General features: G+C 37.4%; 1 protein-coding gene across 2 annotated transcripts in view; it reads right to left on the reverse strand.

Moving 5' to 3' along the window:
• Positions 1-3,281: 3,281 nt before the first annotated feature.
• Positions 3,282-23,665, reverse strand: part of mtus2a (microtubule associated tumor suppressor candidate 2a) — an 83,173-nt gene continuing 62,789 nt past the window's right edge. The window contains exons 5-15 of one of the 2 annotated variants that reach the window (XM_077242732.1): positions 18,941-19,099; positions 14,723-14,821; positions 12,174-12,448; positions 8,944-9,010; positions 6,903-7,117; positions 6,715-6,820; positions 6,549-6,622; positions 6,366-6,464; positions 6,162-6,281; positions 5,267-5,364; positions 3,282-5,184 (exon numbers count right to left, since the gene is read on the reverse strand). In XM_077242732.1, coding sequence (XP_077098847.1) covers positions 4,836-5,184; positions 5,267-5,364; positions 6,162-6,281; positions 6,366-6,464; positions 6,549-6,622; positions 6,715-6,820; positions 6,903-7,117; positions 8,944-9,010; positions 12,174-12,448; positions 14,723-14,821; positions 18,941-19,099 — 1,661 coding nt within the window. In that variant the 3' untranslated portion in view covers positions 3,282-4,835. Of the gene's footprint in view, positions 5,185-5,266; positions 5,368-6,161; positions 6,282-6,365; positions 6,465-6,548; positions 6,623-6,714; positions 6,821-6,902; positions 7,118-8,943; positions 9,011-12,173; positions 12,449-14,722; positions 14,822-18,940; positions 19,100-23,665 lie in introns of both variants that reach the window. The other variant, XM_077242731.1, reaches the window with a different exon arrangement.

The following is a 23,665-nucleotide window of genomic DNA, read 5'->3' on the forward strand; positions in this document are numbered from 1 at the left end:
CTTTCCACGGGGGCTGACGGACACGGGTGATGGATCGGGAGTCAGGGTGGAAGACGCTTGGTCCTCCTGTGTCACGACGGCTAACATGCGACCCTCAGGGATGACTGGAAGTGTGGCAGGAGGTGAAAAACCAGGGGGACCTGGCTGCTCCTTCCGAGACAAGTAGTCCACCATGTTGCGAAACGGACGGCGGACCAAACTCTCTCGTTCAGCAAGGGGAGGGAGGACTTTGAGACCCGCGACGAGGTAGCGGTTGACCAGGGTCTCCGGCAGGAAGAACCTCCTCTCCTCAACAACCTGGGCGTACCTCTTCAGGGTCAACTCACCCTGGGGAGGGAAAGGAAGCTTGCCATTGGAACTGTCAGAGATAGCCACGCGCCACCACAGTTCCGGGTCAGAAGGCTGAAGATCAGCGGAGAAGGACTGAACGTCTGCTGGGTTCTTTTCTGGTCGGTACATTTTGTCATAGAAGATGGAAGGAGAACCCAGGCGCAGACAGCAGATGACACTCAAATGATTTATTTTGGACCAAAACAGAAAACAAAACCCACGAGGGGGTAAAACAGGACTGGAGCAGAGTATAACAAGACTAAGACACAATGACAAACAAAGACTCTGACTTGACAGGAAACAAACTCACAATACTGATTAAACAGGTCTTCAGACAATATACTCACAGGGATTAACACGCAAAGTTAGACAATGTACCGACACAGGACAGCAAACACAAGGGGATTAAATAGGGAGACACTAATGACAAAGACAGGTGAAGCTGACTAGACAAGGACAGGTGAAACTGACTAGACAATAATGACGAGACGAGGATAACAAGGGGGCGGGGTGACGTGACAACACAAGCACATGGCTCAAAACACAAGACCATGTGCTTGCACACAAAACATGATTCTGTCATGATCCTGCCTCAAGACTAGAGAAAATCAAGGACACGAGGGCAGAATCATGACATAACTAGGCTAAGCTGATCTGCTCCTGTTTTACATTTTAATCAAATGGTTAAAAATAAGTGCTTTTTAAATGTTTTTTTTTTTAACGTGGTGGTATATAATGTTATTGTGCTTGACAGGAAACATCCAAAAAACTCATTAGCATCTGTGCCAGAGTAGCAGAAATGGAAAGTTAACAACGACACGTTATTATCACAGTGACAGAAGCAAATTAAATTAATTCATAATGCAAAGCTACTTATTTTGAAAATGCATTAGAATTAAAATAAAATACATTTCACAGTAAAACAAACATTATAAACAGTAAACAATAGTCTCAAATGAAGAAAAACATTTGCAAACATATTTTCTCTGTGAGTGGATTTTTGTAGATTGCTGGTCTTGAATAGCAGATTATTGTACTTCTGTGTACGATACCCTGTACAAGCACCAACTGATAATACTATAGAAAAAATATTATCAGTGAAGAGTTTACAAAAAATCTTCTTTGTATCAAAAGTGTAGAAGGTTGACCATTGAAAGATGTATCAATTGTAAAAACACACAAACGAAAAGAAAACAAATCCAATTTTCCAAAATGTCCAAAAGAATTAACTTTTTTCTTTGAAATATCAAAACCCACTTTGCATGAGGAATGTCGTATTTTTCATTAAAAAAAAAAATTTTAATTCAGAAAACTACCTTTTCAGAGACAGAGCAAAATAATTTCCCTGAACTTTATCATACAACATTTAAAGACGCAGTTACATTCTTTTCTAGTTCACTCGTACAGAGAAAACTCTCTCTAGGTTATGCTACACTCTACAGAGGTAATACAAAAGTTAACCAGCATTACAATAAAGATAGCTTAAATCCAAATACGCGTTTAACCACCATACCTCCGTGAACCTGTCCACACCTGTAACACACCTGGTAGTAGGATCTCTGACAGGTGTGACATTAGGTTTAATATATTGTCCTATTACTATGGGTAAAATATTGTCCTCAAACATTACAAAAAAATCTGAGGTGGAAGCTATCATCCCCAGGAGTCCATGTGTCTACCCTAACATCACAACTATCCTAGGATTCACATTAAAGGGTTAGTTCACCCAAAAATGAAAATTACCCCATGAATCACCCTCAAGCCTTCCTAGATAGGCTATATATGACTTTTTTTTCTTTCAAGCGAATACAATCTGAGTTATATTAAAAAATGTCCTGGCTCTTCCAAACTTTATAATGGCAGTGAATGGAGGATGATATTTTGAAGCCCAAAAAAGTACACCCATCCATGATAAAAGTGTTGGTGTAAAAACAACAATCCACATTTAAAACTTTACAAAGTAAAATAACTAAATTCCGGCAGACGGCCGTACCAGAGAATGTCTTACGCATCGACTTACGGCGAAAGAGTAATCTGACGCATGATGACGTATTGACGAACGCGGAAGCGCAGTCAGAGGATAGAGCAAAACAAAACACCTGTTTCGAAACATTTGTTTTGAACCGCGAGAGGAGTCAAAGTTTTATGCTACTCCTATATTCTACATCATACATCGCGTCAAATATTACTATTTTGGCGTAAGTCGACTTGCGCAGGCCGACTGCCGGAAGCTAGTTATTTTATAGATGATAAAGTTATAAATACGGATTTTTTTTATTGTACAAACGCATCGCTTCACTTCAAAAGTCCTTTAACATCATGGAGCTGTATAGATTTACTTTTATCATGGATGGATGCACTTTTTTGGGCTTAAAAAAAATCATCCTCCATTCACTGCCATTTTAAAAATCATAAGCACCTGACGTTACTGAAGGAAGGCTAGGTGAGTAAAGCATGGGGTTATTTTCATTTTTGGGTGACCTAAGTTATCCCTTTAAGAATGGAAGACTTACATCACATGCACATCAAGTAGCAAAATGCACATTAAAATACAAATTACTAATAAAAATGACTACTACAATTTACAACATTTCCTGTAGTCGGTACCTTTACATTTGCCTGATCTTACTGTTTTATGTCATGCATGAAGTCAGAGCTTTTGTTTTGTCAGATACAGTATGAAGAACAGACTTGATGCTGAAGAGTTTTTTGCCAAGTTAATCGAGCTGGCGCAATGAATCTGTGCCACGGAAGGTCAAAATCATGTCAGCAGGCAAACTGAACTGTGTATGAAGAAACACTTGCTTGGAAAAGCTGGTTTTGATATTAGCTGGATTAGTCTTTTGGTGGGTCCAGGAAATGATCTGCTCATGCACCAGTGGGAGGCATCGCAGCTTAAGACAAAGTGAAGAGGCCTTTACACTGCAAAAAATATTTTTTCTTAATCAGAATTTTTGTTTTTCATTACAAATATCTAAACATTTAAGCTTTATTATTATTATTATACACTACTATTCATTTTTTATAGATTTTTGTTTTTAAATAGAAATTAATAATTTTATTCAGCAAGGATGCATTAAATTGATCAAAATCACAGTAAACATTTGTATTGTTACAAATTTCATATATATGCTGTTATTCAAACTTTGTTATTCATCAAAGAATCCCTAAAAAACATTATCATGGTTTGCACAAAAATATTATTATTTTTCTGTAATGGTTGAGTTTCATTGTGTTTTAGCTCTGTTCCTGTTTGTCTGTGTGTCCTGTCTTTTGACCTAGTTCCTTCATGTGTTTAATTAATGATTCTGTTCACCTGTTGTTCATTAATTACCTCATTTAGGTTGTGTAAAGTGGACGTTACCCCTTGATTCTGCCCTGTTTCCTGTGATGACTATTTCCTTGCATTCTTAATCGTCGTTGAACTCTATATACAGTCACCCATAACATTCTAATAATAAGAAATGTGACTTGAGCAGCAAATCAGCATATTAGAATGATTTCTGAAGGATCATGTGACTGTGAAGACTGGATTAATGCCTGCCGAAAATTCAGCTTTGCCATCAAAGGAATACATTACGTTTTAAAATAAATTAAAATAGAACAGTTAAGTGTAAAACATTTTAAAATATTACTATTATACTGTATTTTTGATCAAATAAATACAGCCTTGGTGAGCATGAGAGACTTTCTAAAACATAAAAAAATCTTACAGACCCCAAACTTTTGAACAGTAGTGTATGAATAATATATATTTAAGTTGTACTTTTAAAAAAGCAAACTGGGATATATAAATAATTCAATAAAATTGGCTCAACACAAGTCATATCCTATGTAATTTGGTCATGTAATTTTTAGAGAATATTTTAAAGAATATTTAGATATTTTCACCGTAAGAAAAAAATATTAAGAAAATTAAATTTTGCAGTGTATTGCCTATTTCTTGACAAATTTGAAACATTCTGGATCGAAACTCAAACACTGGGAGATTTGAAAAATCAGAAGACATCCTATAAAAAAATAAAACAGACAGCAAAAAATGCTGGTGCATTTATCTGTAGGAAGAAGGAAGGACAGAAACCTAAAGTGCTTTTTGTTGTATAAAGTTCTCGCATGTCATTCAGGAGAACCTACAGACATTTGTATTGGAGTCCAACAGCATGTTTAAGAGTCAGATCTAAAGCCGATCTACTTCTGTATACACAAAAAGTATTCTGCTTCCCAAGCATTGTCGGCAGCACGTCATTAGCATTAGCATCAGTAGCTCTTTCATTCTGATGCAAGAGTTCAATTCTCCAATTCAAAATTCTTTGAGCTGAAATTCAAAGAATGAAAATAACAGAGGGTGTTAGATCTCTGTCTGGCAGTTGGGGTTGGTAAAATCGTAATAAAATTTGCCACATTTTTTAAAGTAAATCATGGCCCGCACATCAAAACAAAGCACTGTCGTCCAGGACGGACAGTAACAGAAAATGAGCGAGGCAGCTGAGATTCAGTAAGACAGCTCATCTGGGTAAAGTGTTGGCGTTCGGGATCCGTGCGGGGGACGAGCGTGCTGCTGATGAGCCTCTCAGAGTGGGCGTCCCAGGTCCCGGAGAAGCCACCTTGTGAGTGGGCGTACAGTGGCCAGGAGAAGAGGAGTGTGTGGGGTTACCAGGGCCTGGAGAATAAGGGTAAGGGGGAATATCAGGGCCGGGGAAGAAGGCTCTGTGGATGGGAGAAGAGGAAGGCGACAGGTGAGGACTCGTCTGGAGGAGCCAGAGCAGCTCTTCGTTGTTGCGGCTCAGACGTTTCTTCTCGCTGGTCTCCTTCTCCACATAGTCTTGAAGGTTTGCGTTCTCCTCAGACAGTTGTCTATACATCCAGGATGAAACGGTCAGGATTAGTCAAAAGAATGAATTTGCAAGAATAATTTGATCTTATTTTAAATCCTGACCTTGACACTGAGAGGTGGCGGTCAATGCGGGCCATCAGGTCTTCATTCTGCTGCTGAAGCACCTGGACCCGCTCCTCCAGGTGCAGGTTCTTTTGGGCCTGCTCGAAGGATCAAGCGAACACAGAGCTCCACATTAAATTCTTACACAAACTTCCCCTGCCTGAACAACAGTGGACTGAAATGTGTTTTACGTGAGGACGAAACAATGAGAAACGTAAAAGATGAAAGGAAAAGTGAGTAAAACGAGGCTTTAAAATGGACGGCGTTCTTATTTCCAAATCATAAATAATATAACCTTGAAAGGAGCTGAAAAGAAAGTAAAAAGCTGTTTTAAAGGGAAAGTGATTTAATATCCAAATCATAAATAATGTACTGTAGCAGTAAAAGGATCAGGAAAGGATTATTGTCCTTGCTTTAATATTTATACAATTCTTTATTTGTGTGATTTGTTTTGTTGATTGTTATTAGGGGGTTGTAAAAAGTCAGAGCTAAGGAGTGTAGATATACTTCACTATAAAATCAATTCAGTTTATTAGAAATGAATCCTTATTTAACATCCTGCGATAAATATCATGGGGTCCTTGATCAAAGGTGGGGTTTTACTTGAGATAAAAAAAAAAAATTCTAGCCCCATACATGACATGGACAACAATATATACAGTACATCATGGCCATGAATTAAAAATTAGTTACCGTGACTTATTAATTCATTCCCTTGTTGTAATAAATCGTGGCTATGCTGTCCTAATTTATTCCCTCATTTTGATTCAACTAAAACAAGGGAACAAATTTGTAAATTGGGCCACAATTTGATTTCTTTTCTTAACTTAAAACTGAATACAGGAAGATACTTTAACTCCCAATTCTCCTGCACACCTTTTCATTTGTAGCTTACCACTTTCTCCAAATGACAAATCTTCTTCTCCTGGTCATGAATCTGCTGGTTCTTCATCTCCAGAACCTCCTTTAGACTCTTCAGGTCTTCCTCGATATGCTGATACGGGGCCAGTGCGTCCTACAAATACATTTACAATACTTACTTTCAGCGTTTGTGTGCCTAAATCCTAGTATCCCTTTATAAATGTCCCTTTATATATACCACGATTTGTTCATCAGTGCTCTTGCTCAGGGCCTCTTCAAAGCGCTTGGCTTTGTCTTTCAGAGTTCGGTTCTGGAAAGTCAGAGTGTCCACCTGGTCCTGAAAGAAACGGTACTGTTACTAATGAAGCCCTTTGGATGAGTAGCAACAAAATCTTAAACCTTGAGTCACTGAACAAATCACCTGAAGTGAGAGGCGCAGTTTCTCAAAGTCCTCTTCTAGATTGGCTTTTTGCTGCTCGTGGGCTTTTCTTAAGTCTAAGAGAAATGAAATGAGGAATATAGAATTTACGCTCTTCCCCACACTTCTGTCAGCTGGTTAGTGGCGGTATTACAAATGGCACCCTCACCTCTCATTGTCCTGGCATGCTCCTCCTGCAGTGTTGACATGGTGATGTTGTGCATGGTCTTCAAGTCTTCAAGGGCGGCCTCATGGTTGGCAGTCAATTCTTCGATCTACACACAAAACACACAGTTGAGTTTTCAAATTCATGCCATCCTAAATGATCTCCCATGACCCTCAGCCTGATGATCCAACCTGTTCCTGATGCTGGGTGTGAAACTCCTCCACCTCTGACTGGTGCTCTGCTCTGAGATGGTCTCTGTCCGAAGCGTGCCGTAATCTCAAGTTCTCCTCTAAGGTTAGGAGTTCAGACTCCTGCTGGACCTGTAACTCTCTCAGCTCCCTCTCAAAACACTCCTCCAGCTCTCTCTTCTCCTTCTGAAGACGCTCCCAGCGAGCTGCGTTGAAGGCTGGGCGATATGAAAAACAGAGCATATGGATATAAATATCGCAAATAAGGGGCCAGTTGCAAAAATGTAGCCACTGTTAAAGAAGAAATGAAATCAAAATTGACAATGCTTTTAAAAAAAAGAAATATTGCAGTTTATAAATGATTTATCGTGCACATAATTAAAAATAATAATAATGTGCTCATAATCATTATTTATAATGATTCATAATCTCATAATCTTTAACCCTCATAATCTTTAGCTCTTTCCCCACCAGCATTTTTGATCATTTAATAAAAGTTTCATGGTGCCCAGAATATTTTGTGGTATGTATCAAAAGAAAGAACAGAGCCTCTGCTTTATAAAAAGAAAAAGAAAAAAAAGAAACATTTTATTATAGCTTAATGTATTGTTTTTTTATCAACACTTGAATCTGGTTTCATTAAAAAAAGCAACATTTTGAGCAAAAAGCTGAGAAAATTGCGCTTTTGTCAAAGACTATGTCTGGATCGGATTCAGAACGATAATCAAAACACAGATAGATCGAATCCATCAACACCCCTAATGCTTGCACAGTCCTATATCTCATCCTGGGTCAACATTTTATTCAGTAACATTAGGCAGTTTTGATTTATATGCTGTTTAATGTTGATGATCGCCTTATTTTACATATTGCTGCTTCTTCGCCTGTGTTTTGATCAGGAGATTCAGTGCTCTTTCAGAAGATGTGGCAATGCGCCCCTACCGCATAACAGTGAAAACAAGGAAAACCGTACATTTCCGTCAATGGCGGGGAAAGAGTTAATCACAATAACTTCCCTTCCCTTGCAGCGACATCTTTTCTCTTCTCTGATGATGTGTTTACTGGCATGAGGGTGGGGCAACCTGTCACTCATATGACATCACAACAATAGCAAACCATCCAATCAATTCTCGATTAACAAAATCAGGTCCCGCCCTAGATTTTTCTTGTTCGAGAAGCCGTTTAACTGTCTGGGAAGGGAGAAAAGACCAATGCTGCCTCTCAATACGCCTACATATACTATGCCCTAAAAGTATGGGCTCTTTTTGTGGAGAAAAAGTACATAATTTTGAGTGTGTAGCAGAAGAGTAGACAAGCTTTTAGGCATACTATCATGTCATAAAATAGAGTGTTGTTGCTCTCTGTTGCTTAGTTACACGCATCCTGTCAGGTAAACTGACCTGTCAATCATCTTGTCAAAGATAAAATCCTCCACATTTTATTTATTTTTTCCTACCGTATCGGAGAGAAATGCAGTAGCACGTTGATCTACCAGTCACGGGTCTTTCATGCGGAGACTCTCCCTCATATTCATGCATAAAGATGCATTTAAAAGTTAAAGGCCAAACGGATCTTTATAAAAGTTCACGTCGTTGTTGCAGATGAAATATAACACAGATCACATTACATAAATATTTTTTATCAGTTTAAATGTTGATTATTAGTTACTTAAACCCATTTATCTAAACCTCTTTAATTAACCGTCGGTCGCGTAGATCCGCCATGTTTTGTAGTTTTCTGAACACTTTTTACTTGTGTTTGTAGTTCAAGAGGTACTCAGTCACTTTTTGGATTCAAATTAGACAAACCATGGTAACTATTGAACAGAGACAAAGGAAACTGATCTAGAAACAGTGCAAACCAACTAAGAGGATAACAACTCAAACAATAAACAACAGCAGAGACAAACCAAATCAAAGTACTAAAGAAACACAGACCAAACTAAACACACCCTTGACATAATTGATGACTAAATTGTTAGACTAGTCTAAGACGTTTATGCAACCGGCAACTGTTCTTTTCTAAGAAGTTTCTGGAAACTCACCCACTTCATGCTGAATCCGACTGAGTTCCTGAGACAACTCTCTCTCCTTCTCCTCAGCACTTTCACTCTGAAACAAACAATAACACACATCTGCTTTTATTCTGATCCACTACTAACAATTAAATATAATATTAGGCTACTCAAGGCTAGTTTTCCATTGACATCTATATCTATCTAAGTGTATTTTCATTATTTATTAATGATTTATTCCAGGATTATTGTATTATTTATGAATATTTATTTTAATTATATTAAGTTTATTTAGCTTATTTCCTCATGGGGAACATTTTCAGTCCTTTAGGCTAGTTTCTGTAATGAAGGTGATTTCAGGTTTAACCATTTTTGTAGGGACATTTGGTCTCAGCAATATCAGGGTAAACAACAAATAAAACATTTAGGATTCAATTTATAGTATGTCCATTTTTTTAATGGTTAACATAGTCTTACTAATTAATAGTTCAATAATCACATCCATAAACAGTGAACCAATGTACCCTCACATAAACACATACTGTACTTTTAGTGTGGACTACCTACTGCATACTGCATTTAGCATTACTATTAAGGCCTAAATAAAATCTAATTATGAATACGGATAATGTTGCGTTTGAAACTGACAAACATTATAAAACAAAATCAAACACAAATGACAAGTCTGTAAGTGTAAGGTAATGAGGAAGAAATAAATTGATGCAATGCTGCAGAAGCATTATCACTCTAGTGTGCATTTAACAGAAAATGTACAGTATACCAACCTGATAATGAAAAGCACTTAAAAATGAAACATGCATTATAACAACTAATAAAATGTGGATTGCTTTATGTTAGAGTTGCCAGGCGTGGGAGGAATTGGCAGGTTACTGACACTCAGCTTCTATCCGTAAACCCTTTTACTGCTAAACAGACAAACAGGAGTGCATGTGGAGGAGAGGAATGCAACTAATATTAATGTAGTATATGTGGGCATTAGGCTGGAACATACTGAATAAATGGGTGTATACTTTAAGCCATCATGTTTCAGACCCCTCACTGACTTGTTAAAGTTTGTCTCGAATTAGTATGCATTTCCTCAGAGCCGGCCCGAGCCTTTTGGGGGCCCTAAGCAGAATTTGAATTTGGGGTCCCCTCCCACTACGCGGAGTCACCTGTGCTTGACGATTATTGACACAAATACCACGCAATAACGAAACATTATAAATGAATACAGTGAGGTTATGTCTTATTAATACAAAATAAATACTTAATAAAAAAGTTTTAACTTTTACTTTACTTTTACTAACTCTCTGAAACTTCTTAAAACAAACTGTCTCAAAACATATCATATAAATTATTTGCTAAAATAATGACAAAACTGAGAAATCAGAAACATAATAAGAGCAAGGGTTCAACAATGACAATTATTGTTGAAAACTGTAAAAATATTATTATTTCTCAACTGTCTCAATACAGTGTAACTGTCCTCAAAATCTTTTTTTTATTTTTTTTTTTTATTATTGTAACAGACTTTGTTGGATTGTACATGACAGAATCCAACAAAGCCTGTTACTATAATAGCAGTAATGATGTACTGGCGCTCGTTGTATATGTGTTTATGCAATGTATTTTTCCCCTCGGGGCTTGCCGTAGATAGGAATGGGTCAATTGCTGCACAAAACACACTGTAAATAATCATGCAAACATACTTTTATCTTGCTCTTTTTGTCCCCTCCTCTGTCATTTTTGTCTTTCTATTTTCGGCACCAGAGGTATACGTCCTTTTTTGTGACATGGCTTAACATTACCGTGACTATGCACAGTTGCGCACGAATTGTCTATGCACGCGCGAGGTGTCTAGATTATGCGCATGACTTAAACGTTGGCAAACCCAGCAGCCGTTGTAGGTAGGTATATTGATCATGAAATCTGAATTTACTTGTCTTAAATTATTCATTCATTCATTCATTCATATTAATTCATTCATTTATGTCACTTGTTTAAGTCATCTAAAAAAAAAATTCTTCGATTTTTCGACTCGATTGGGGGGCCCCCTGGTGGCCAAGGGGCCCCAAGCAGCCGCTTAGTTCGCTTATGCCTCGTGCCGGCCCTGCATTTCCTGAGGTAACAGGGGACCAATGTTTTTTTTTTCATCATGATCTATAATTTAGGCAATCATTCACTGATGGACAGCAGGGGGCACTGTGCTTCTAAAAATGTTTTATCTTTTATTTACATTATTTATTCATTAAGCAGATGCTTTTATCTACAGCGAATTACAAATAAGGATGATAACATATATGATTCATATATATGAGACAGTGATATGCTTGTTGTGATTCTGTGTGCAAACAGTGACTCAACGGTCTGCTCTTGCACACAGTTACCTCATCCTTCTATTCATGATAGATTAGAAAAAGGCTGTTATTTTAGGCTGTTAGTTTTGTTTTTTGAGTGTTCAGTTTGCAGTGGTTGAGATAGACTGGATGTTTCATTTCTTCAGTAAACTAGTGGTTGCCTAATGGTTGAGGCTTTGGCATGGTAACACAAACATCTCATGTAGTGATGACATGTGAAGACCGTAACATCATTGTGCAAATCATTTGATCACAGGGTTTGTGCCATAAGGAATGTCACTATAGTTAGTGTACTGTGAATCATGATTGATTGAACGTACTGCATCTGCTTAACAACAATACATTTAGAAAACAGCATCTTTGGGATGACCAAATCTCCAAAAATGTAATGAATAAAATTGTGATTATTATTTTTATAGCAATTTTTGGCAACAGTTTTAACCCTAATTGATGGAGTGTGTACAAAAGTGCTCAACTCTTGCATTGTCAATACAAGATCGTTTTATTGCCAATTCATGTGTGAAAAATGCCAATTCATGTGTGAAAATGATTCCTCATGCTCCCTCCCAACCATTCTTTTACAATTTAAGCCTGATAAATCTTGACATTGTCATCCAGGAATATGGCCATATCCTACATGGTTGCTTAAGAAATGGAAAGCTGCAAACTCCATCAATTAGGGTTAGAAGAACTGTTGCCAAACATTTACCTATGAATAATAAAATAAAATAAAATAAAAATAAAATTAGTTGTTTCATTTAATAGTTTTGATGACTTTTAAGGATATTAAAATGTGTAAAGTGGTAATAACAAAAAACTAGACGAGTATGCCCAACGCCTAATGATTCAGTCACATGTGAAAGAAAATGTGATGTTTAGATGATATCTGCAATAAAATACCTTGAGGGAAAAGTGCTGAGTACAGATGACAAAGACTTCCAGACCCAGGCCGGTTTTCTTTAGTTCTGTGTGAAGAGCCTGCAGTTGCTTGGCCTGTTCTTCATAGCGACCCTGCAAGAGCTGCAACTCCTCGTGTCTCTCTACTTCATCTCGCTCTTTTTCTTTCTTCTGCTCTTCTTCTCTTTTCTTCTCTGGACCTGGGGAGCCAGTACGAGGCAAAATCTGAATGCTTGAGCCTCGGACTGCCACTGTTGCCTTCTGTTGCCTCTGAAGCACTAAAGTGGGAAACACAAAAGAAACAGCACTAAAAAAACTATTTAATTAAAATCAGAACTGCCCTGTGTGAATAAAACGGCCTCCATAATGCTAAGACACCCCAGGGAGTACTGTGCGCTTAACAACCACGAAACAATTTACATGAAGCTTTACCATAATTTCTATACCTAACTGGATTAGGTGAATACTCTATAAGTAAAGCAAATGGACTATTCAAAGACTAGACTGGTTTCATTGTAATGTTAAAATGAGGTATGTGACCCACAGCTAATGGCACAGTGGCTAAACAAACCAAATCTTATAGTTCAAGTATAATAATAAAATACTTGCAATTCACAATATATGCATTACAATGGATGTAGGTTATAGATTAGTCACATCAAGACAGATGAGCCCTCATGGAAGTTACATAAAGACATTATCGATTATTTATGCTATATAGAGATAAACTCAAAAACTAGCATAAAAGTAAAAGATTTTTCATTTATAAAATATAAAACCAAGGCATAATGTGCTTCAAGATAAGCAAGGAATCTAAAGAACTACTCATGCTAATGCTAATAGCAGCTAATGTTTTTCTTCTTACTGCAGCTGTGTGTTAGCATTCATCTCTTGATGAATTTGATAAACACATTGAGCCAAATGGAATGACAAGATGATTTACGGCCATCATTATTGTAGAAACCAATCTTCAGAAAAAAGACTTGTCTGTGTAGAGCTGTTAATTGCTGTGATGGAGTCATTGTTGTCCTTAGTGTTGAGTGTGCAAGCAATTTGTTTGTTAATGACTGGCATAAAATTTTTTCAATGTCCTTTACTGACGTATTAGATATTGAATTAACCTCTATATACATTTTAGCAAGCTATGGCTGTCCTATGTTCATTGTAGGCTGCATACTGTATAGAATGTTGAGATACATTGCCGTTCAAAGGTTTGGCGATTTAAAAAAAAAATGTTCAGCAAGGGCACATTAAATTGATCAAGAGAGTAAATACATTAATAATGTTATAAACAGAGTTCTATTTCAAATTAATGCTGTTCTATTTATCAAAGAATCCTGAAAAAAACCCATAATGTTTTAATATTAAATGTTTCTTGAGCGTATATATTGATTTGTTCCCTTTCTTTTCATTCGATTATCTGTATGTGAATAAGTGAATGTTTATGTCACGTTTGTGTTGTCATATTATGTCATATTTGTTATGTAATCTTAAAAGCAAAAAAAAAAAATGTTTGTTGAGCAGCAAATTAACATATTAGAATGATTTCTGAAGGATCATGTGACACTGAAGACTGGAGTAATGATGCTGAAAATTCAGCTTTGCCATCACTGGAATAAATTTTAAATTATACAAAATATTTATCAAATAAATGCCTTGGTAATCACAAGAGACATCTTTAAAAAAAAATTTTTTTTTAAAGTATACTCTTAATACTCTGTGTATAGTGTATAAGCTTAATACTCTAAGCTTAATCAAAATTATGTTCCTGTACAAAACTAGCATCAATTTAAATAAACATTTTAAACATTATGCTGACTTATACACAATTTGACACACTCGCACGCACGCACGCACGCACGCACGCACGCACGCACGCACGCACGCACACACACAAACAAACAAACAAACGAACAAACAGACAGCCACGTCCTCCTAAAGCGGCTTAGTCTTTGGTCTGAGAATCAGTCTCTATGACAACAAAGAGAAAAACTGCTTTTCAGGTAGTAAGGTGGGCGAAACTGATGTTAGGTAGATTCCCTGCTCATCAGAAGACAAAGAAAGCAAGCGGGCAAAGATTTACTCTGAAACCTCCTAATATGTTTGCCTTTCTCAAGAACCCCAAACATTTGGTTTTAATGTCAATTTCGAATGGATTCAAACTCTAATTATGAGTTCGGACCCCCAAAACCCATAATTTGCACACCAGGAGGGATACAGACAGTACTGTGGGGATCAAATGCTGAATATTGGGTATTGTTTCGATTATTGTTTCATTTTGTTCAACAATGACAGCTGGACAGTGACCCCAGTGGCCACACTGATTACATCTTAAATGTAGTACTCTCTCATTCTATGTTTATGTGTGTGTGTGTGTGTGTGTGTGTGTGTGTATAGATAGAAAAAGAAATAGGTTTTCAGTGGAGATGTGAGCGTCAGATGAGATTCATCCAATAGTGTGACATCATCTACTGGAAGCACTGTACTTTGTAGAGCAGCAGGGGACAGCTAAGAAAGGAAAGCAATCTTAGGTTGATCTTTGTTTTGGTTACCTGGAGACTGTGGTTTAGGAGACACTACAGCGAGTCTCTTAGGGGAAGAGAGAGATGAACGGGTGCCATCAGAACTCTTCTGGAATTCCTTACGGGATGCTATAGATAAAGAAAGACATTGGTGAGTTAATGGCAGTGTAGGTGTTTCCTGAATTCAAGGACATTCACTTGGGGCAAACATACAGTGTATGTGACTTCAAATCCATGAATGCATTTGCAACAGTAAACACCACCCCCTTTTCTATCTCTTTTCGTATCGCTCTCCTCTTCCATGGAGTCATAATATGGTCTCAGTGGTCCTTGGATCGATTCCAATAAGAGGCAGCCAACCACAAAATAACGCTGCTGCCACACAGGCTGGACAATATGATATTCTGAGAGGCTGCAGGCATCCATGCACATACAGTACAGAATACAGTATAAATATATAAAAAAAATCAATCTCACAAATCTCAGATCTGTGGTCAGCCCAAATTGATTTGAAAAAATGGCCCTGATCATAATATAAAATGGTCAACGCATAGCAAGGATGCATTAAATAGATCAAAAGTGACATAAACATTTATAATGTTACAAAAGATTTCTATTTCAAATGCTGTTCTTTTGGACTTTTTTTTTCATCAAAGAATCCTGAAAAACAAATGTTTCCACAAATGTATTAGGGCAGCATTATGTTTTCAACATTGATAATACAAAGAAATGTTTCTTGAGCGACAAAGCAGAATATATTAGAATAATTTCTGAAGGATCAATTACATCAATAAATCAAATTTTAAACAGAAAAAAAAATTATATATATATATATATATTGTATATAATAAATAACAAAAAATATTGTAATATTTTAAATATAGTTTTGATTAAATAAATACAGCCTTGAAGAGCATGATTGACTTCTTAATTTAACAATAAGATCCCTTATTTGTTGTGTTATGACCGAAAATGTACATACCAACACTGATAGTACAATACAATTATAAATATAGTATTTACATGTACAAATTAGTATTTTATTATTATTGGTGATATCACCCGAACAGAAGAGACTGGTACTGCCTGGGGAATAATAGGAAAAGACTGAAGACACTGCTGGGTTGGAGCTAGTTTCAAATCTCCCATCTCACAACAGAAGGGGGTGCTTATGTTTTTGGGGTTGCTGCTTTTGGCTTACTTTTCCCCAACACAGCACACACACACACAAACATCACATTGCAACAGGGGTCCCAGGGCACCTAATTACTGCCAGCTCATTTCGACATGTAGCAGACAGCCATAGACACCCTTTTAGAATCCCAATAGACTGCCCCCTCCCTAAGACCACACTTCTACCCCACCCCCCATGCTGAGACAGCACCTACGGCATCAGAGGCACTGGTGCACCATGGGTGGGTGCATGTGAGTATGCTTAACTCAAGTATGGCAGCCTAAAGCCTGCATGTGTGTTATAAATACTTGGTTTCCTTCGATCCCAGTGAGTTATATGATAGCTGCACAGGATCTCTGAAATGTTTTTTAACAGCAGTGTCTCATGAATGTTGTCATCGCTCACTACCTTGACAGCATGCTAACCCTAAATCGGTAATTCATGATGGGCCAGCTGCCCTGGCAGCCTTTTTGTCCCTCCAGGGTTCTGGAGATTTTTTCAGGATGACAAAGAGGGAAGCAGCAGGCAGAGCTATATGCTCTTAGAGCTGTGGCTAAGGATCGGAAAACGTGACGCTGAAAATGGGACAGAACTGATAACACCACTTGAGACAGAGGGGGACATGTTATAAAAAAGAGGAGGATGAAGAGGAAAGAAGAGGACCAAGGCATCTTAATAGCCTCATTATCCTTTTGGCAGAAGGAAAAAGATTGGTTAAATGGTCATAGACGAGTTCTGATTGGATAGGCTCTTCTGAAATGTCACCAGCATGCACAATGGTTCATCACTTGCTTTAATCGGATGATTACTTCTTAATGATCGACCTAACTAAGCTGAGATAAATAGGTGATTGCAAGCAAGTGTATGAAATTCAGCTAGTATGCACTTTAATGTGTTTTCACTACAAGGTGTAACAGGGTTAATTATAACAGAATGCAATACAAATAGAGTAATCTTCAGTACTACAAGCATGCGTTTCAACAAGTACGCATTACAAGAGGTATGCACTACTACAAGTAATCGTTTCAACTAGCATGCATTACACAAATATGTACTTCAGCTAATATACACTATAAGAATGGACTTCCAATAGTGTACATTACATTTACAATACACTTTCACTAAGTGTGCACGATAAAATATATAGGGTTCAGCTAGTATCAGCTTTAATAAAAATGCACAAGGAGTATAAAATTTTACTAGTATGCACTTCAATGAGTATAAACTTCAAATAAGTATTTTCTAAACAAGACTTATTCCATTAGAAAGCATTACAACTAGATTGATCTTCAAAAAATACTAGAACACGCATTTTTCATACAGTACGGACTACAAGATATTAAGTCTAGATTTCACGTATTTTACATTACAACGACTGGTGCACTACAATAAGTATGCACTTCAACCAGTATGCACTACAATAAGTATGCACTTCAAAAAGTGTGCACTATAAAGACTTAGCATGCAGTTCAATAAGAATCCGCTATATCAAGTACGAAATTTAGCTAGAATGCACTTCAATAATTAGACTATACAAGAAGTATGCTCTAAACCAGACTATTCACATTAGACAGCATTAAAACTAAAGTGATCTTCAGCCAGTACTACAACAAGCATATTTCAAAAAGTATGTATTATAGGAGGTGTGCACTTCTACAAGTATGCACTTCAACTCCATGAAAAGTATGTGCTTCAATACGTGTGTACAGCACATAAAAGTTGACAAGCCATTTTCCCTTTGCTGGGCTGAAGATGAATGAGTCTGAATGGCCTACTTCTTGAACACTAAGAAAGGTTGTTTTTTTTCTTTCAAAGAAAATTCTGCATTTCAGTCTTGACTAAACATAGGCCTCAACACCTACCAACTGGACTGTCCCATTATTCACACACACAGAGGAGATTAATGACTCTGTAGAGGACATGGACAGGGAGGTAACGCTGTTTACTTATGCCTGACAAGTACACTCTCAGCTCTGTGCCCATGGATCAGTGGAGGTCTGTCTTCAAACTGGAGCTGCTGTCTGAGAATTCATCATGACATTTGACAGGTCACTTCTAGCTCTGGAAGAAGCATGCAACCTCGATATTTCAACACGCCAGCTGAACTAAATTCATCCTGTATTATGAAGAAACAAGCAAACAAAACTTCTAGTACATACTAGGGCATATTTAGTGCAATGCCAGTAGTTCTAATGTAAACTATGTGAAACATACTTCTAGTAGTCTAAACCTCTTGTAGTGCATTCTAATGGGATTATCCTTGTTTAGAGCGTACTTCTTGTAGTGCATACTTATTGAAATTTTAGCTGAATTACATACTCATAGTACATTCTTACTGAAGTGCATACTACGTCCATGTTTTATAGTGTACACTTAGTGATGAACATACTTTTTGTAGTGCATACTAGTTGAAGTGCATACTTATCAGAGAGTATCTTGTAATATAAACTATTTGAAATTCATTCTTATAGCATAAGCGTATACTAGCTTAAGTACATATTTATGTAATGCATGCTAGTTGAAACAAATACTTATATAGTGCATACCTCTTGTGGTCCGTACTTGTTTAAACACATGTTTGTTGTAGTACTGGATGCAGATCACTCTAGTTGTAGTGCATTCTAATGGAATTAGTCTTGTTTTGGACATACTTCTTAGAGTGCATTCTAATTGAAATTCATACATTTCATACTCCTAATAGAGCATATTGAAGCACATACTAGCTACAGTACGTAGTCCATACATTTTAAAGTGTACACTTACTGAAGCACATACTTTTCGTAGTGCATACTAATCAGAGAGCAACTTGTAATGCACTATTTGATGTTCATTCTTATAGTATATAACAGCTGAAGCATATTTGTGTGATGCATGCAAGTTGAGAAAAAAATTGTAGTAGTGCATACCTCATGTAGCACATGCTTATTTAAACATGCTTGTTGTAGCACTGAATATCATTGTTTGTATTAGTGGTGCATATGCCTTGTAGTGCATTATGGTTTGATTTAATCTTGTTTAGAGCATACTTCTTGAAGTGCATACTGGCTGAAAATTTGGAGGTTTGGTCCACTTACCCACAGGGGAGCTTCGAGAAGGGGGCAGCATCGAGCGGCGTGTGGGTGCAGGAGTGTTGGGGGGTTGAGGGTTGCTGCGGCAGGGTGCTCTGGATCCATCTCCAGGGGGCGATGTGGTGACACGGTGAAACGGTGGCTCATCATTTATACTGTTGGGCCCTGAAATTTTTTTCAAAAAAAGTTTTGCTCTGCAATTGAGCTGCATATAATTCATTGTGCATCACACAGTAGTCTAGACACTGAATACTGCAGTTCAATTTCTTGTTCTCTGATTTACTGTGAATGCTTAATCAGACTGTGCTCATCTCGCTCTCACCTTCGCTGTCTCACTCTGCTGCTATCTAAGCACATTATTCATCATCTGTGGTGGATAAGAATTCATCCAACTGCTCATTAACCCCACAACTGAACCCAGACCATCCGTTTATCCCAGTCTAGGCTTGATCAATAACCGCAGCTCAACTTAATATGACTAAATGCTGCAATAAAATGAGAACTGCTTGCCATGTAAAAGAAAAAAAAAAGAACTCAAGACATAGTATCTCTTCAATGAGCCATTACAGATTTCACAAATCACATAGGCACTTTTATATAACAGGTCCTTTGAAAGACACTTTCCTCTCTATTTTAGCTTAGTTTCAGACTGTAAGGTGACACCATTCTAGGGAGCCCGTACAGAATGCTGCTCTGCTGCTGTGCTATCTCTATGATTTATGAAGTGCTGAAAGAATACTCCAGGAACCGAGAAGAGCAGACAGATGCAGAAATGCTGACAGTACACTGTCATAAGTGTTTTTAAATACCATATTTTATAACTCCCATATAACCTGAAGAGTAGAGCAGCCAACAACTGCCATTAATTCAAAGAGATTTTGTTAGCATGAAATATATAGCCTTTACTGGGCATTAAACATAACCACACTTACATACTAACAGAATCACTTATCTATGGCAAGAATATTCTGCGATAAAGGCAATTTGAGGGTGATTGGATAAGGGTAAAGAACTGGAACAAAGTTCTGGCTTCATAGATGGAGACAACAGGAAGTGCCACACAGCCCTCCAGCTCTCACAGCAGGATATGTTACGGTGCAGAGCAGCTGAGAGACGCATTTGATTGGCTGCCGGGAAATGAATCTCGCTGCTCATTGGTGGATTCTCCCCCAAATGTGAGAACCACCTAACTGCTTGCATTGTGTGTAACTGGGTTAGTAGCACAGAGACTCAATCCTTAAGATTTTTTTAGTTTCATCAGCTCTCTGGATTTACATAATCATCCAAATGATGGGAATATTATACTCGTGTGGATTTGATAACATTGTGCACCTAAGATATCTACCGTTAAAAGTCAGTAGAAAGCATCGTGCTCTATATAGGCTATACACATCACTTTTTATGAAAGAAAGTACAATATATGATCTGAAACTTTTTTCATTTTAAGAAAATGGTTTAAAAACAGACTGAACCTCTACAGTACATGAGCAGTTTGTTTGTTTGTTTATTTTTTTGTTTTGTTTTAAATGAGATCTGTACATTTTGCAACCCTATTACAACATTTGGAATATGTATTAATACAGTTGAAAATCTGGATTGGTGTGATTTTCTTATTTTCATTAATTAAACATTAAATATTACATTTGAATCAAATAAAACAGGTATATATAACAGGTTGTAAGTTTAAGCCTAAATTAATAATTTATATTTGGTATAGAATAAAACAAAAATCATTTTTATTTCAATAACTTTGGTAGCACAATTGCTGAGATTAATAAATGCAATCAAAAAATTTAATTGTAGCAATGTTCGATGTTATGGGAAGAAGGAGGCGGGAACCGGCGAACATTCAACACACAATTTAATAATAAAATAAACAAATACAAAACGAAAGTAAAAGACAGCAGCCCCTCACGGACTACAGCTGTCACATAATAAAACACACACAACACAAGTCCAGGCCTGTCCTCTCTTGATCTTCACTGCTCGTCCTGCTCGCCACAATTATATATATAATATAAATAACTGGCAGGGTGCATTGTAGTAACACAGGATTACATGATTTACATTTTGATTTATGAAGCCAAAGGATTTAGCCTCTGTTTCTCTCTAGTTCACTGAACTTTTCCATTCACACATGCCATGCAGCGGTCTTTTTACATACTGAACCCAACTATCATCTGCAGGTGTGTTTATATTCTTATGCTGTTCTAGTGCTTGAGTTGTTGACAAGTATGTTTTTAATCAAGGGAAATCTCAAATTCATTTATTTAGCTCAGAAATGAGTACACTTGGTATTTGGCAAATATGGAATGAATGGACTAAGATCTAATTAATCTTCTTAAAAAAGCAAAAAATCTTATATAAAATTAAGTTTATAAAAATAAAATCACACACACACACACACACACACACACACACACACACACACACACACACACACACACACACACACACACACACACACACACACACACACACACACACACACACACACACACACACACACACACACACACACACACACACACACACACACACACACACACACACACACACGCACACGCCGCACACACACGGTCCTGGAAATACAGTGCAGAGAAGCAATTCACACTTGCTGAATTGAAATTGAAAACAATGCTGCTGACATTTCGATCATAATGAAGACAAATTCTCAGCTTAATACGTGTAATACAAATATACAATTCAGTTTGAGCTGAATAATGTATCATAACAATGCACCAGAAGGGAATGCGAAAAATAGCAGAAGATTAATTTAATGCGGTTCTGGTGTGGATTAAATTCAGAACCAAATAATCAGCACTTCTTCTCTGGCCAACAGAGACAAATGTAATGTGATAGGACAAAAGCAAAGAAAGGATTTTAGCAGAGATGGAGGAAAGCAATGTGTCGGAAAGGAGGAGAGAATAGTAATGCACCCCACGTTGTGCACCACTATTAGAGAAATAAATGATAGGCTGGGGAGGAGATAAAATAAGGGATAGATAGTTAAATCACCACTGACAAGCCCACTATAGAGGAAAGGAGAGACAGACAGACAAAGAAGTGAAAATAGAAAGCAAAATGATGCAAGAGGAATGAAAATATCGTGAGGAAAGAGCTCACGTTAAGGATAAGGATTGGGATGGCTTATAAGTGACAGAGGAAATCGAATGGGCCCAGATGTTATTCCAGCACAGAAGGTTATTTCCCATCTACCAACATTTAGATGGCACAGCGAAAAAATCAGAATGAAAAATCAGGCCCGGTGAACACAGCAGTGACCCATTAAGAGATGGCGCTTGCGATGCATTATTAAGCACAGAGCATCAGAGGGGCTCCTGAGGATGCCTGGAAGTAAACATTATGCAAATGAAACCCCTCCACTCACAGCCACATGGCAGGACGGGTGCCACTCCAATACTAATACCAAACGGACCTGTGGAATACTGATTCACTGCTCAGCACTGCTTACAGGAAGTGGACCAATGGGCCAAAACGAACAACAAACTGGTATTTTAGGTAGTGTGCACTAAAACATTTGGACACTATGTAATATGGACTAGGTAGTATACTCTAATACAGTACAAAAAGTAGTCGGTAGTAGGACATTATAGAGTGCACTAGGTAAAAATACCACATTAGGAAATATGCACTAGATAGTACAAAACTAGTACATAAAGTAGTGTACACTAAAACTTTAGGTTACACTATTGGACTATTTTGGACTAAGATTGGCTATTTTCGATAGTCCATTTTAGACATCCAATTAACTACTATATAAGTAACTTCGCAACTACATTTCAACTAACTATCATTGGAGTATGAGTATAGGTTAGGGTTAGTGTTTGGGTTGGTAGACTTAATTGACATGTACTTGCAAAGTTACTTAAAGACAGTAGAATGTCTGTTGGTGGATCATCAAATTAACGTGTTAGCAGATATTAAGCAGACAGTCTACAAACACTCTAATGACTGTTAGTTGACATGTAGTTGCAAAGTTACTTATAGTTAGTAGATTGTCTAAGGTGGACTATTGAAATAAAGTATTTAGTATGTTCAACATAGTACCATAGTACAAAACGTAGTGTGCACTAGTTAGCGTACAGTACGAAATCACAAAACCACAAAATGAAACAATATCATGTTAAGAAGTGTGCACTTTTGTCCCACACCATTATCTGTCATTAAGGGTAGTAAAACATCAGAACATTATGTAATGTTCAATAATGTACAAAAAGTAGTGTGCAGTAACGACATCAGTGTGCACAAGGCAGCATAGTACAGTATGAAATCACAAAGTGGTGTGCAGTAAAACACGATCACATTGTGCACTAGATACAAACTAGTACACCTGTGTAGTGTGCACTAAAATACCTTATTCAGTTCAAAAAAGAGATCAAACAATAATTGGTCGATCCCCTGAATTACAATCATGGATCCACTGAAAATTGCAAACCCCCAGTTAGACACCCCTGTACATGGGCGTAGATTACGTAGGGGACGGGGGGGACGTGTCCCCCCCACTTTTTATACAATGTAAATTCGTCCCCCGCACTTTTTCATAGGGCAAGTGTTTCAAAGACAAGCTGAGGTTTTCACGGGTGTGTATACATCGATATTTAAAATCAAAAGAGTCAAGGATAGTCTATACGTGACTTTCACGTTTCCATGGTAATCAGTCACTCGTGCATTTGCTTACGACATGCCCGCACCCGCGCCGAATCCATC

This window comes from Siphateles boraxobius, unplaced genomic scaffold (genome assembly GCF_051911475.1).
Source record: "Siphateles boraxobius isolate OS27281-9 unplaced genomic scaffold, OSU_SipBor_1 25, whole genome shotgun sequence".
Classification (NCBI taxonomy): Eukaryota; Metazoa; Chordata; class Actinopteri; order Cypriniformes; family Leuciscidae; genus Siphateles; species Siphateles boraxobius.